This window comes from Camarhynchus parvulus, chromosome 19 (genome assembly GCF_901933205.1).
Source record: "Camarhynchus parvulus chromosome 19, STF_HiC, whole genome shotgun sequence".
Classification (NCBI taxonomy): domain Eukaryota; kingdom Metazoa; phylum Chordata; class Aves; order Passeriformes; family Thraupidae; genus Camarhynchus; species Camarhynchus parvulus.
The window spans coordinates 8274928-8290392 of NC_044589.1; the positions used below are offsets into that span (position 1 = coordinate 8274928).

Sequence of the window (15465 nt, forward strand, 5' to 3'; positions counted from 1 at the left end):
CCTCAGGAGGGGTCTGGCAGGGACCAGCCCCGCTTTGCCAGGGGGATGAATCAAAGCCCACGTCCCCTCACCCCATCACCCCAACTCCTGCCGGCCGGGACAGGGGCAGGGGCAGGGCAGGGGCAGGGTGGGCTGCCCACGCTGCTGGCCGTGTGCCCGGGGCGGCAGGCCGGCCACAGCCCTCATTCCTCCGCTGCTGGGCACCGCTTTGTTGCTAGCTGGTGACATCACCCGAGAGCCCACCCCCTGCCTCTTATCCGTCTCTCTGTCTCGCTCATTTATTCCCAGGCAGCGCTGGCAGGATCAGGGGCCGTGCGGGCGCCGGGGCTGGCGGCGGCAGCAGCAGCAGCAGCAGCAGCAGCAGCATGCGTGCGGCCACCGAGGCTCAGGGCGCCACAACCACCTAAGGAACCCCCTCCTCCTCCTCCTCATCATCATCTACCCCCGGCTGAAACTTCCCTCTCCCGCACGGTCCGGGCTTCTCCGGGGTTGGGGGGAGCTCGGCAGCCACAGCCGCATGCATGACACTCCGCAAAGGAGAGAAAATGACCATAAGTATCCAGGAGCACATGGCCATTGACGTCTGCCCCGGCCCCATCAAACCCATCAAGCAGATCTCCGATTACTTCCCCCGCTTCCCCCGCGGGCTCCCCGCCGCCGTCGGCCGCAGCGGCAGCGCCCCTCGCCCCGCGCCCAGCCAAACCTCGGGCAGCCCCGCCGAGCATCCCCGCGACGATGAGGAGGACGTGGACCAGCTCTTCGGAGCCCACGGAGCGACGCCCGCCGAGCAGCCGGCCAAGAGCCAAGCGCCCGAGGAGCTGGTGGACCCCGAGGGCTACGAGTCGGACGATTGCAGTGAGTTGCTAAGTTTCCGTGGGAGTTGGCCCCGGTGCTGAGGGTGTGGGTGGGTGTCTAGGGCTGGTTGTCCATCCTGGGGAAGCCTTCCAGCCGTGGGATCGCAGCGCAGCGGTGAGGAGCCCCCAGGTGATGCTCGGGGCGGAGGGGGCCCTGGGAGTGTCCGTGCCGCAGCCAGGCTGGATGCTGAACCCAAAGTAGGGAAGTCTCCCAAGAGCCACCAGTTGCTGTCGTGCTTGGTGCACTTCTCTGCCTCCGTCCCTGCTCGGCTCCGTGCCTCCAGCCCTCCGGATGGGCTCAGAGCCTTTTAATCCGGCTGGGCGGCGCAGGCTGCTCCAGCCACGCTGCTGATGAGCTGGCCGTGGGCTCCGGCATCGCCCGGCTGCACAGCGGGGAGATCTGTCGGCAATGAGAGCTCTGCGCTCTCCCTCGGCAAACTCTGGCGTGTCATCCCTCCGCTGCTCACCGAGAGCCAGGGGGGCCTTTGGAGCAGAGGGCTTTGGCCGTGGTGGATGCAGGTGTTTGCAGCAAGGGTTAACCCCTCCCCACCCAAAACGTCCTTCCCAGCCGGCGCCTGGAGCTGCACGGCAGCGCTGCCTGGCCCTGGGCCCCCGGGATCACCCCATTTCCCTCGGAGTCGCAGAAACGCCGAGGGCTCGGTCCAGCCCAGCCTTCGGGGGACACATCCTGCGAGGGGATGCAAAGTTTGGAGCCGGGAGATGCCGGGGAGAAGGGGGCGGCTGCTGCGTGCTCGTCCTGGGGGAAGGGGAGGCTGAGCCGCGCAGGGCCCAGCGCCCCGGTGGCTTTCCCTTGGCACAATGTCACAGCCGGTGGCTTTCCCTTGGCACAATGTCACAGCCCTGCCTCGGCATCGCTGCCGGCCGCTGGGCTGCTGCCATTTATCCCGTTTACACCCCGGAGTGTGACCCCGAAGGGCTGCTCTGCCCCAGGGTGGCACGGCTGTGCCCCTCTGTGAGAGAGAGGCTGGTGCTGGGTGCCAGCCCCAAACTGGCACACGCTCTCTGTCCCCGTGCTGGTGTCGGGGTCACGGCTCCGTGGAGAGGCGACAGCTCTGGCGCTGCCAGGGAGAACATCTCTGCTAAGCCGCGTTTGTCCCAGCCGGGCACTTCACGGGGACTTTAACCGGCTTTGGGTCATTAGCTGCTCTAATTATCCCGTCGTCTTTGCTCAGCGTGGCAGTGGGAACGGGGAGAAACCGGGCTGCAGGGCCAGGGGGGAGTGTGGCACTGGTGGCCCAGAGTGCAGCGTTCTCTTGGGGTGACTGGCAGGGAAATTGCCCAGGGCTCTGCATTCTGCATTTATCCCTTGGCAGTGCTGGGTGCTGGATCCTCGTGCTGGAAGCTGGATCCTGGGTGCTGGAAGATGGGTGCTGGATTTTGAATGCTGGATCCTGGATGCTGGGTTCTGGATGCTGGGTGCTGGATCCTGGGTGCTGGAAGCAGCCTGGCTCCGCGCCGTGTCTCGTGCGGGTGTTTCTCTCACCCAGGCTGGTGTTAGGAAGTGTTCCCTGCAGCGTAACAGGTGTCAGGCAAAACTGCTGAGGCTGTTTTGCCACAGGTGCCGTGGGGTTTTGGCTGGCGAAGGCACAGCGGCGCCAGGAGCAGAGCAGGGAGGTGGCACTGCTGGTGTCACATCTCTGGGGACAGCACGGGGTGGCCCAGACAGCCTGAGGACACTGGCTGGCATGGATGTGCAGGATGGGACTGTCACTCCCCCGTGTTTAGCAGCCAAGTTGTAAATCCAGGCAAGAGCTGGGAGCAGGGAGGGGATCCTGCAGCCTGACTGGAGCCATCCGCCATCAGCTGGGGAGTGTGTGGAGCTCCCCCACATCTCTGGAGGGTGATTCAGGGCTGCTGCATTAGTCACCTGCACTAAATTTCCCCTGGAGAACCTGTCTGTGCCTGCACTGGGGTGGCAGTGCTGTCAGTGCCCTTGGGGGGCGCAGGGGGTCTCTGGGGATGGAGGTGTCAGAGCTGGATGCAGCACCCATAAATCGAGGTTTTGCCAGTCACATCCTCAGAAATGCTCCCAGCCCCGGAGAGGTGCAGGGGGAGGGATTTTGGTGGCAGGATCCATCAGGAGGAGGAGGAGGATTGAATGTCTCCCCCCTGTTTGTCCCACCTGCCTGTGGGTTTCCCTCCTCCAGCCAGGGTGGCAGGAGGAGAGCTGCCCCTGCCTGGAGAAATGCAGCAATTGTCTGGGTTTCCCCAGGCTCCTTCCTGCCTGCAGTTACTGCTCCAGCCTGGGCGTTCTGGGCTTTTTCCAGCAGCACCTGAGCTGCCATCCCAGCCCCAGTTCCAGAATCCCAGCAGGGCAGGGTGGGTCCTGCCTGGCCCTGCTGCAGCTCACCTGGGCTGGCTGGCTGCACCCTGTTCTTTAATCCTTTGCTGAGCTGTGCTCCAAACCCCACCAGCAAAGCCTGTAGTGCCTGTGGAGCCCGTGGGAGCTGCAGTGCCTGCTGCCACCCCAGCAGGGTGGCCTGACCCAGGTGTGGCACCTGCAGGGAGCAGGGATGTGGCAGGGGCGGTGTGAGGGCCTGCAGGGAATTGGTGCTTTGGAAAACTGGGGACCCCCAGGCTGAGGGAAGCAGGTGGAATCCTCCCAGAGATGGGCAGGGACCTGGCTGAGGTGGGAGGACAGCTGGGCACAGCCATGGGAGGCTCAGGTTTGTGGGTCTGGACACCTCTCCAGCAGCCTGTGGAATGCAGCGAGTGGCAGGGGGCAGGCAGGGAACCAGCACAGCAGAAAATGAGTGGAGGCATCTGGGCTGGCTCTGGGATCACTGGGAATTTCATGGAGCCAGCTCTTCCCTGCCAGCAGTGCTGCTGTGAGGGTTTGCAGGGCTGTGGTGGGCACCCCTGGGAGACCCTGGCACAGGGACTCAGCTCTGCCCTGGCAAAGCAGGACTGTTCCTGCAGTGGGTTTGTCCTCAACAGAGCTGCTGAGGAGGTGGAAGGAATGAGGCAGGAGAAGAGGGAAGTGTGTATTTGCTGCAGAAGGATGGTTTGGTGCTGTTGGACCAGAGTCTGCTGTGAGCTGAGAGGACCTGGCAGGAGTCTGGGAGGGGGAATTGGCTCCTGCTTCTTGAGACACCTGGCTGTCACCTCATTTTTGGCTCCCCTGTGACAGCAGCAGCTCCCTGGGGTCCCCAGGCACCGGGGATGCTCCCCACCCAGCCGGGCAGCACAGTGCCAGGGAAACTTGGTTTGCAGGGAAAAGAAGCAAATGCCAGCTAGATGGCAATGTGCCACCTGCGAGGAGCTGCTCTCGCCTCCCATCTCCACGGATTCCACCCAAATGCTGCTGCCCCTCCACTGCCTGCACCTTCCCCTCCACAGCACCAGCAGGAATTTTTACCTGGGGGATTTTTGAAGAAACCCCTGGATGAGCAGAGGTAGGGACAGGCCCTGAGAAGGGGGCACTGCCAGGGCTTCTCACAGGGGATAGCAGGGAGCAGCCATCCTCCTTTAACAGGCAATCAAGTTTCCAGCCCTTGGAGAAATGCCCCGTTCCCTGAGCTGCTGTTTGGCTTTGGGAAGAGGCTGTGGTCACACTGGAATTCCTTCCCTCCTCCAAATGTGTTTGGCTCTGGTTTTCCAGGTGAGGAGAGAGCCTGGGAGCCACGGGCTGCAGCGGGAGCCGCTATCCCAGCAAATGCTGCCCCATCCTGCTCCTGTGTGCACAAACCCATCCAGTCCCACCTCTTGCCCAGTTTTATTCGTGGAAGAGGATCCTCCTGAGCTCGGGAGCTGCAGCAGCAGCATGGAAACCACTTCTCCAAAGTGCAGCTAAGAGGCCAGTCCTGGTGCGCGGCGGCTCGTGACGCCTGCAGCGCCACACGAGTTATTTAGGAAGACTCTTATTTTGAGCAAAGAAGATAATTAGGCAGGCAAAGCCATCATGGAGGTATTAATTACTGGCTGCTTGAGGATGTAAAGAAGGAGGAAGGTCTGAAGGGGTGCAGGGTTTGCAAGTCACCTGGCAGTGCTTTTGGCCAGACAGGGGGAGGCAGAGGAGACGGCGAGGAACGAGCAGGGTATTTACTTCTGAAACACAGCTCCTCAGCATATGCTGCAACTGCTATTTATAAGCTTTGAATCGTCTTTTCAATCCAGATAAGGCCAAAAGAAGTATTTTGCTCGCTCAGGAAACGAAACAAACCACCAGAGATTTCAGCAGAGCACGGCTTTGCCAAGCAGAGCACAGCCCGAGAGCTGGAGCAGGGACTGGGCAGTGTCACTGAGGTGTCCCAGGCGTGACTGGATTAGCTCCTCTCTGCTTTCCTGTGGGATAGATGGATCTCTGGGAGCTCTCACGCCTTCCTGCTGGCCATCCCAGCAGTGACATCCAGGTGCAGGCTGCACACCCTGGTCCTCCAAGGAACTTCTCTCTTCCCAGGGATTGCTCATGGGCAGGGACACCTCAAAGTGCTGGGGGTGAACACCGGGAGAGGAGAGCACACCAGGGTGAGCAGGGTCTGCCTGGGCATCCCTCCTCCAGCATCCAGGGCAGCAGCATATGGGCTGGGGCCTCTGGCACCTCTGCTAATGAAGGAGCCACAGCTGCTGGATAACGAGGTTCCCTCCTCCCACAGCCCGCCCAGCCCTGCACCTTCCCCAGTTCCAGGGTGCAGGAGGACACACAGAGAGACAGAGAGACACCCCTTGTTCCCAAGGGGTTCCCTGATCTCTCCTCTTTGTATTTAACACTGAAGGCAATTTTGGGGGGTTGTTAATTGCAATGCTGTACTTCATTAAAGGAGGAGAGCGGGAGAGATTTGAAGGCCATCTCCAAACTGAAATTGCTGAAAGTCTAATTGCTGCTGACATCAGGGACCATTTAGTGCTGTAAAACATAATTGCATCTCTGAACTGTTCTGAGCAGATAAGTGTTCCTCTGAACACTCCTCCTGGAGAAGACAGAAGAGCTGATGAGCATCCATCAACCAACCTCATGAAGAAGCAGCTCCCTGCTCCAGAGCTCAACAGCGGCTGGCTCCGTGTCTCCAAAATGAAGAAATATCAATTGCTGCAAATTTTAAGTGAGAAACCCACGGCCAGGCAGGGAACATTGCAAGAGAGAAAAGTTGTGTTTGTTCCTTGCTCCTGATCCCACTGAGCTCAGCTGAGGAGGGAAGGTCTCCTGCCTGTGTGCTGGATCTGCTCCCTGCTGGGGTTTTCTGTAGGACTAGGGGTGTCCTGCCCGGCTGGCAGCACATCAGAGTCACAGAATCACAGAATGGTGAGGTTGGAAGAGACCTCTGAGATCATCCAGTCCAACCTGTGCCCTAACACCTCAACCAGACTATAGCACCCAGTGCCATGTCCAGTCTTTTTTTAAACACATCCAGAGATGGTGATTCCACCACCTCCCTGGGAAGAGCATTCCAGTACTTTATTATTCTTTATTATTCCTTCAGTATTAAGTTTTTTCCTAATATCCAACCTATACCTTCCCTGACGTAGCTGGAGACTGTGTCCTCTTGATTCCTGTGCTGCTGACAGGGATGTTCATGCCCCAATGTGCTGTGCTGCCCCTGGGACATGCCCCAGAACCTCCCAGAGGATCTGTTTTCATGGCACAGCTGAGGGTGATGCCAGCTTTCAGTCGTGCCCCGTTCCAGCTGCCTCCACCACAGCAGATCCTGTGGCAGTGCCAAGGCTGGAGCTCCATGCCAGAGGTCAGTGCTGCCACCAGGGACACCTGGCTGTCCTCAGCTCCCCAGCTCAGCACCTCTGGGATCCCCCCCTGGCTGCACAGCAGCATCCTGAGTGGATCAGTGCCCGGGCTGGAATGCTGAGGGTGCTGGGTGAGCCCAGCCCCAGCTGCAGGAATTGATGGTGCTGTTTTCCAGGAGAACCCTGAAGGTTTTCCAGGCTCATGGAGCCAGTCCTCCAGTCCCCATTGTGTGCCACTGGATGTGCTCAGGATGCCAGGGAGGCAGGAGCACACCCACCAAAATGTTCTTCAGCAGCCTGGCTTGGAAATGGCAGGAGATAATTTCTGTTCCTCCTGAGGAGTCATTTACCAACATTTTATATGGGGCTGTAAGTGCACAGAATTACTTGCTGCCTTTCAGGACCTTTAAAATTATCTCCATTGCAAGGGAAAATTAAAGCAACGGAAGAATAGGGACCTATCTTTTATAGTGCATTAAAAAATACCCAGTCTGAAGGTTACTGAACCTGTGCTTTCTGTAAGGGAGAGCTAATCCAGACAATCCCCAGCAGTCTTTTTACTGCTCCACTCTGATCTCCCTGGCACAAAATCCGTGAGCAGATTATCTTGGGAGCAGCAATGCTGATAAGCAGAGGGACTTAAGGCTTTTTGGACTTCTTTTTAATTAGTTCTGTAGTGGGGTTTTTGTGTGCACACCTCAACTTGTCCTGCTGTAGAGCTTTGCTGGGCTTTCTAAAGGCAGTCACACCTGCCTTGGGAGAGTCAGGAGTGTGCTCCATCATCACTTCCAGGCTTTGCTGAAGCTTTTTCTGGGAGTGTCAGTGACTTTTCCACATCTTGGGATGTGAAATTTTTTTTCCCTTGGAGCATCCCAGGCTACGGAGAGGGCAGCTCTGCCACCAAGCACAGGGGCTGGGCAAGGGAGCAGAGCTCAGATTCATCACCACATTTTTTTGCCTCTCATCCCACAGGTATAAATAGAAGCTCCTCCAGCCTGGCCTCACCCTGGGCTCAGCCAGGAAATGTCAGCAATACACAATAAACTCCTGCCGACTCGGGGACACATCTGCTGCTCCTGCTGCCCCCCAGTCATCCCCTGGCCCCCTGAATTAATCCAAACACCCAAAGGTCAGTGGGAGAAGAGGCCACCTTCCCGTGCAAGTGGGATTCATTTTTCCTTTTAGAGGCTGTGTTAAAAGGCAGGCCCTGGCCAGAGCCTTCCCATCAATCTCTCCCAGCTCATGGGGAGGAGAGGGGGTCAGAACCTGCTAATGAGTTCAGTTTTCCTAATGGTTATTTTATCATTGGAGCAGAATAATTGTAATAATAATGATACATCCTGCCTGCTGTCTGGAGAGTGCCAAGCTGCCTTTGTAAAGCCTGACAAAGGCATTTATTTATATTTTTTATTTGCAGCCTCTGTGATTAGAGGGCAGTGTTCAGAATAGCCCAGTCGAGTTAAATAATCCTGCTAACAGTGCTTGGAGTCTAATTGCTGCCCTTTTCTTTTTTAGGTACTTGCTCCCCTAATTAAGATCACAATCGAGCTGCATCTCGAGTGGGAGGGGGAAAGCAATTAAAGAAGGGGGATTAGGTTGCTCTGCAGAGGTTTTGGGCCCAATCCTGCCAGCTGGGGATGCAGGATTCCCTCAGCCAGGGCTGCGTGTGCTGCTGGGCTTTGCAGGAGTGGGAGCAGTGAGGCTGGGCTGGTGCTGCTGGCCTGTGCTGAGCCCTGCAGGAGCACAGGGCTGGGATGGGGCTCCTGGGGCTTCACTGGGTGCTCCTGGCGGGTGCAGGGGTGGCTCCTACCCCTGGGGCAGCTGAGGGTCTCCTGCAGCTCCTCAGCCCTGAGCTGGAGCTCCAGCCTTGGCTGTGCTGGATCCATCCCTGGCTGTGCATTCCCAGGCTGTGCCAGAGGCTGTGGGGCTGCCACCCTGTCCTGAAAGCGTCCCACGAGCCCTGGCAGACCCTTCTTTGGGAATTGAGACTCACCATCCATAAAAACCTCCCTTTGCTTAGAGGAAAACCCCTCCAGGAGTGGAGCAGGGGTGGGAGGGCATGGCCAGGGGTGCAGGGCTCCAGCTCCAGGAGCAATGGGAGCTGCTGGGTGTTTGCTCATGGACTGCCAGAGCTGGGAGCAGGACCTGAGTGCCCACCTGCAGAACGAGCTCCTGCTGCTGTCTGAAGGTGATTTGAGGTTTTTTTTAGCAGGGCTCCCCGCTGTCCTGCCCCCGGGGCAGGCTGGGGCTTTGTCAGTATTTCCTGGCCGGACTCTTGTTTGCCTGCCAAGTTTTTTAATTTGTTTTATAAATTGCCAAATGCAGCAGGCTGAACCGCGGGCCCCCTTCTGCGATAAAAATAAAATAACAGCTTGAACTCGGAGGGCAGAGCAGTGGGGCTGGCAGGAAATGCTGATTAAAGGGCAGGTGGAAATGATGAGGCTCCGAAACCGGAGCTTTCATCTTCCGCTCTTGAGTGAAAAATGCAGATTTGGGAAGTTTTGCTGACTTGGTTTGTGGAGCCTCCAGCTCCTCACGCTGCCATCCTTGAGCTGCCCATCACTGAGAGCACCCAGAGCTCTGCAGGGTGTGCAGGGGGTTGAGCTGGGAATTGCTCTGGAAATGCTCCTTGGAGCCAGACCCAGAGATGGTGCACAAGGCACAGCAGGGTTGGCCTCACCCCTCATCTTCCCCCTCTGATTTGTGCCTTGCCCAGACCAGGAGCTAATGTGCCATGAAATTGCTGCACAACCAGGGGGGTTCATTATTCTGGCAGAGCTCTCTCTGGGTATTTACTCTGCTTTGAACTCGAGATATTTGCTTGGGAGAAATGATTTTTTTCTTTTGCCAGCAGGCAAACCTGTAGCTCCTTTGGGCTGGGAGATCACTGTGAAATTGCAGCAGGAAGGTTTCTGTCCCCTGAATATCCTTAAACTCCGTGGGTGCCTTGCTGCTATGAATGCTGGAGGGGGAAAAAAAGCACTTTATTTCCTCCCATAAAGTTTGTCCAACTCCTCTCCAGTCAGCAAACTCTGCTTTGGCATTAAGCAAAGCTCTTCTGGTTTTTATTTTGGGTGTTTTTTCACGTTCTGAACACGGCAGGAAGGTGCAGTTACCTTGGAAACAGCGGTGGGATGGTGCTGGTGGCAGGGCAGCACTCAGGCAAAACTCTTTTGGGGAAGGTGGGCATGGGAAAGTGGGGTTTGCTGGGCCCTGAGCCACCCTGGAAGCTCCAGGCTGGTGGCAGGAACTGAGAACCAGAGGAGAGGCTGCTCCATGTCCAGGCTTTGGTGTGCAAATCAGACCTGGCAGCCTTGGAGAAGGTTAAGCCATGTTTTTTGGGAAGCCTGTCTTTTTAAGGCTTTTCCTCTGCCTTGGATTAGTGAGACATGCTCAGATCATCCAAAGGGAAAGAATTTCTCAAATCAAAAGGGCTTTTGCTGCTGAGGCTCCTCTGGTTTTGTTCTGCTCCCCTGCCCCATCCCAGGAGATGCTGCCACTCCTGGATCCTGAGGATGCCATAAGGGAACTCTGAGCTGATTAAAAGCTGTTGGTGCTTTTCATTTTAACCAGGAAAGTATTTCCATCCTCACTGGGTTTAATTTACAGTTTGCAGCCAGATTGGAGCTGGGAAGGGATCCCACTGGTGGCTCATTTGTTTGAAGGTGTCACTATACAAATACACGTTCTGGGAATGCCAGCGGCGCCGGAGGGGAGGATGTGCCCACAGCAGCTCTCAGCTGTGTCCCAGCCATTCCCAAAACCTTCCCAGGGGACATCCTTCATCTCCTGGGGGACAGGGAGCTGCTGGCTGCAGCCAGGCTGCTGAGGGGTGGGGATAACCCCATGGAAGCCCATGGAAGCTGTGGCTGCAGTGCTGGCAGAGCTGCACCCACTCATCCCTCACTGCTCTCCCAGGGCTGTGCCAGCCAGCCTGGGAATGGCCACGCTTCACAACAGGGCTCCCAGCAGGATGCTTCGTGTTCTGTAATTCCTGCAGCCTGTTCTTTAGCATCTCCACGCACTGCTTTAGTGCTCAGAGGGAGAGCAGCCCCGTGTCTGCAGGGTGCAGCAGGTTCATCACATCTCTCCTCCCTTGCAGCCGCGCTGGGGACGCTGGATTTCAGTTTGCTCTACGATCAGGAGAACAACGCTCTGCACTGCACCATCAACAAAGCCAAGGTAGGGCTCAGCCCGGCTGGGGGGACAGCAGGGACTGGCTGTGCCATGGGGAACGTGACCCATGGCTGTGCCAAGGGAATCTGACCCTTGGGGACCTGACCCATGGCTGTGCCAAGGTCTTAGGAAATTTAATCCACAAACACCAGAGGTTTATGCCCAAAAAGGAGACAGAGGAGTCCTTTTTGGCTTTATTCCAATAAAGGGAGAGGCCATGGGGCATTCCCCTGGGATCTCTTGAATTTTTGGAGGATGCAGCCTCCTTTTTATCCCAATTGCCCAGCCACATTTCCCTTCTCTCTTTCCCCATTGGCTGAGGTACTTGAGAGGTTCAGACTCCCCAATATGCCTGATACCAAAGATTCCCCTCTAATGTACAACCCTCCCTTTTAATTTTTAATTCTTACAGAATTTAGGGGGGTTTCTTCCCTATTGTTTCTTTCATCTTTCAATGCTTAACTTCATTTGTCAGCAAACCTAAAGTTTATATGTAAAAGAAAATACCTTTTTCCATTCATCAATCAGTGGAATTCTTCCCATCGTTTCTTTTATTTTCCAGCGCTGGTTTTACCTACCAGCAGACCCAGAGCTTGTTTGGAAAGACAAATCTGCCATTCCTCTCAAAGGGGAACCCCAACCCACGGCTGTGCCAAAGGAACCTCATCCATGGCCGTGCCAAGCATCCCTGGGTTCCATCACCTTCCCAACCCCTCTGCCCTCTCCTTCCCCTCCACCCCTGCCTCTCAGGGCGTTCCCAGCGTCGGGAGCCGGCTGCTCATCCCCCGTGAGGAGCTGGGATTGATGGCTGATGCTTTTTCCAGCAGCCCATCCCGACGTTGTTATTTACTGTGACCGGCTGTCGGTTTATAAATGGCTCTTTTAAATGCTGCTAATCACGGCCCCGAAGTGCTGCCGTCTGCGTGATTGAGGCAATTAGGGGCTTTTTTGCACATTTGGGAGCAGGAACAGGGAGCTGAGGTCCTGATTCAGCCTGTGGAAGATGCTGCTGGGTTTCCCTCTGCATCACCCAGTGACCACCAGAGAGGGCTTGTGATGGGCTGGAGGAAAACACCTCAATCGCTGCAGATCTTGGGGGGTTTTGGAGAAGGCAGGAGAAGAGGCTGAGCCCCCCCCAGAAGGTCAGACCCTGCTGTTTGTCTCCACAGGATGCTCCTCTCCCCCCTCCATGGCTCGTTTGCAGCCGCTCTCCGTGACTGGAACACCGGCAGCAAAGCTGGATTTTGGGGATGGCTGTGGAGGGATCAGCCCCAGCTCTCCTGGAGCTGCTCCTGGCAAGGGCAGCACCCCCAGGTGCCAGGCAGGATGGGCAGGGCTGAGGCAGACTCTGGGCTCTGCTTCCCTCCCCGTCTCCTGCGAATCCACCGGGTCAGGCTTCCCTCGGCGCGCACGGGAGCCGTGCCAAGGAGGAGATTTCTAATTGGGTTTGGAGTGGGTGGAAGGCAGCGAGGAAAGAGAGCTCTGGGCAGCAACTGATAAATCTCACATCAGCAATGGCACAGGCAGGGCTGGCACAGGAGAGCCCCGGTCCCTGCCGTGCCCACCCAGGGCTGTGGGGTACCCCAGCATCCCCCCTGCCCACGGGCAGGGCAGAGCCCACCCTGACATTCAAGCTCTCAAGTCCTGTTTCATTTCCATTCTGCTCTCATTCTCCCATTTTTCTCTTTTATTTACATTGCCATCTGCTCGCTCTCATTTCATCTCTCGCCTGGGGAAAGCTGCCAAAACTTGACTACAGAAAGGTAAGGGCCAGGACCCCGCTGGCTCCGGGGGTGGGACAGGTAGAGCTGCAGAGGAGGAGAAGGGGGAAAAGCCCCAGCAGTGCTGGGATGTGATTTACCCTTGGATTTACCCTCCAGGGAAATGCTGTGCCCAGCTCCAGCAGCTCCTGGAGCTTTGATTGCTGCCAGCAGCCATTCAAACCCATTCCAGCCACGTGAGACACGTTTTTCTTTCTCTCTGGTAACCCCAACCAACCTCCCTCTCTCCCTTTATTTTACTTCTCTTTATTATTTTTTTTTTTTAATCTCCAGCACTTTTATTTCTGCTGCTGTTCCTCACGAGTCCCATTATCACTCCTGGGGAGCAGCAGGTTCAATCCAACCTGTGGTGCCCCACCAAACATTCCCTGCTCTGAGGGATCACTCCACGTGGGAATTCACCCTGCTGCTGTGCCTGGGGATATTTGGGAGGGGTTTTCTGAGGGGGTTCCTGCGGGGTGTAAGTTCACAGCAGGATTTGGGAAGCTCTGGGCATCACCAGACAGGTGGTGGCAGGCGGGAGAAGGCAGGAGCAGGCAAAAGCAGACGGGAACAAGGAGGAACAGGCAGGAGCAGACAGAAACAATGAGGAACAGGCAGGAGCAGCCAGGAACAGGCAGGAGCAGCCAGGAAAAGGCAGGAACAGGCAGGGACAGGCAGGAAAAGGCAGGAAAAGGCAGGGACAGGCAGGAAAAGGCAGGGACAGGCAGGAGCAGGTAAAAGCAGATAGGAACAAGGATAACCAGACAGGAGCAGGCAGGAAAAAGCAGGAACAGGCAAGAACAGACAGAAACAAGGAGGAATAGGCAGGAGCAGCCAGGAAGAGGCAGGAGAAGGCAGGAACAGGCAAAAGCAGATAGGAACAAGGAGGAACAGGCAGGAGCAGGCAAAGGCAGATAGGAACAAAGAGGAACAGTCAGGAAAAGGCAGGAAAAGGCAGGAAAAGGCAAAAGCAGACAGGAACAAAGAGGAACAGGCAAGAGAAGCCAGGAACAGGCAAGGACAGGCAGGTGCAGCCAGGAAAAGGCAGGAGCATCCAGGAACAAGGAGGAATAGGCAGGAGAAGCCAGGAAACGGTAGGAAAAGGCAGGAACAGGCAAAACCAGACAGAAACAAGGATGAACAGGCAGGAGAAGCCAGGAACAAAGAGGAACAGGCAGGAAAAGGCAGGGACAGGCAGGAGCAGGCAAAGGCAGATACAAGGAGGAACAGGCAGGAGCATCCAGGAAAAGGCAGGAGCAGCCAGGAAAAGGCAGGAGCAGCCAGGCTGGCAGCAGCCACCTGGCCCTGCTGGCTCTCGGCGCTGGCAGCAGCCCTGCCTGTCACACTTCAGGCACGGCTGAGCTCAGACACGTTGTAGCTCAGCTCGGATCAATTGTAGCTCAGCTCGGATCAATAGGAGAATAAATCAGGGCATTGTGGAAGCTCATTCCTGGACTGCAGGAGCAGGCAGGCTGGCAGGAGGGCTCTCCCTCTCCCCTGCACGAGCCCTGGGATTGTGTGGATCTCTGCTGTCCTGCGTGGGACAGGGCTGGGGTGTGCTGGGCATCATGCCCTCCTAGAAAACAGGATGGAAAAGGAGTTGGTGAATGTGCAGGCTCCAGGTTTTGTGAGGATGCCATGGCTTTGCTAAGGATCTCACTTTGTGCTCAGTCCCACAGAGCCCAAGCTGCCATAGGGGATTTATAGGGGCATGCAGCAGCACAGACACAGCAGGCTGTGCTATCCTATAGCGCCAGTGGTCTCCTGCTTTTGGGAGAAAGGTGCCTGGGATGAGCCTCAGGGGGCTGCAGGGCAATGGTGAAGGAGCTCCTGGCCCCAGGCAGGCCATACCAGGCAGCTGCTGCTCTTTGGAGCATCCTTGGGCTGGCCAGAAAACACCCAGGAGCTTCCACCCCACTGAGCATTGGGCTGCTCCCTCCCTCCCTTCCACCCGAGGTGAGTGCTGGAGGTCTGCACTCAGCATTACTTATGTATTGACTCATAAATATTCATCACTGCAGGGAAATTCCTCCAGCTGCCGGGCTCCTCTGGGCTGGCAGGGTGGAAATGCAGTTTGCCCCCTTTTTCCAGAATGGGATGCATCAGCCTGGGAATTATCCAGGCTGGTTTTTGGGCAGGCAGCTGGTTGTGGGGTGAAGGATGGAACGAATCCATCTCCTGTGATTTCTGGACGCCTCTAGCGTGGCATTAATCGGCAGCCCCGATTAGCCCAAGCTGTAATTAAATCCTATTGATTAGCTAAATGTCACTGGCACGGGGAGCAGCTGGCAGAGCCTGGCATGCAGGGAGCTGGACGTCTCTGTAGGATTGCAGCAGAGATTTTTGGGGTTGGGTAGAGGAAGGGAAAAGAAGAAACTCAATCTCAGCTCCACGAACAGCGCAGCAGCAGCAGGAAGGGCTGGAGCCAGGGATTTGCCCCAGATGGATCTGGGGGGGACTCTGTGCCTTGTGTGCCTCTCATCCCTCTTGGAGAAGCTCCAGGCTGGTGGTCCCTGCACCCAGAGGGGGTGCTCCCTGTGGGAGGGATCCTTGCAAAGCAGAGCCCTGTTCAATTCAGCTGTTTGTGCCAAACACGTATCCAGTGACACGGGAGGGAGGTAGACGTGACATTAGGAGCCATTTTCTAGGCTCCTGTCACTCCATCTTCCATAGCACATCTATTAAAAAAGCCTTTAATAGCCTCCTCAGAAGGTAATTTAATTGAGCTGAATTGATGGGTGAATTACAGAGCTGCCTGTCATTCTCCATCCATTTTCCTGGGAATCTGCCTGCTCGGTGCTGATCTCATTTGCTGTGCAGCCCAGGCAGGTTGGGCACCTCTGGCCAGGGAGGCTGGGGAGAGCACAAGTGGATTGTGCAGAGTCTGGGGACAGCCCAGCCCCTTCCTGCCCTGCCTGCCCCATCCCCATCATCTCCTGGCCCAGAGACATCACCCCAGAGGCTGCACTCAA

General features: G+C 56.6%; 1 protein-coding gene across 1 annotated transcript in view; it reads left to right on the forward strand.

Moving 5' to 3' along the window:
• Nucleotides 1-318: 318 nt before the first annotated feature.
• The window catches only part of DOC2B (double C2 domain beta), a 31022-nt gene continuing 15875 nt past the window's right edge, over nt 319-15465 (forward strand). Inside the window, exons 1-2 of the mRNA XM_030962924.1 lie at nt 319-855; nt 10657-10736. Coding sequence (XP_030818784.1) covers nt 522-855; nt 10657-10736 — 414 coding nt within the window. The 5' untranslated portion in view covers nt 319-521. The remainder of the gene's footprint in view (nt 856-10656; nt 10737-15465) is intronic.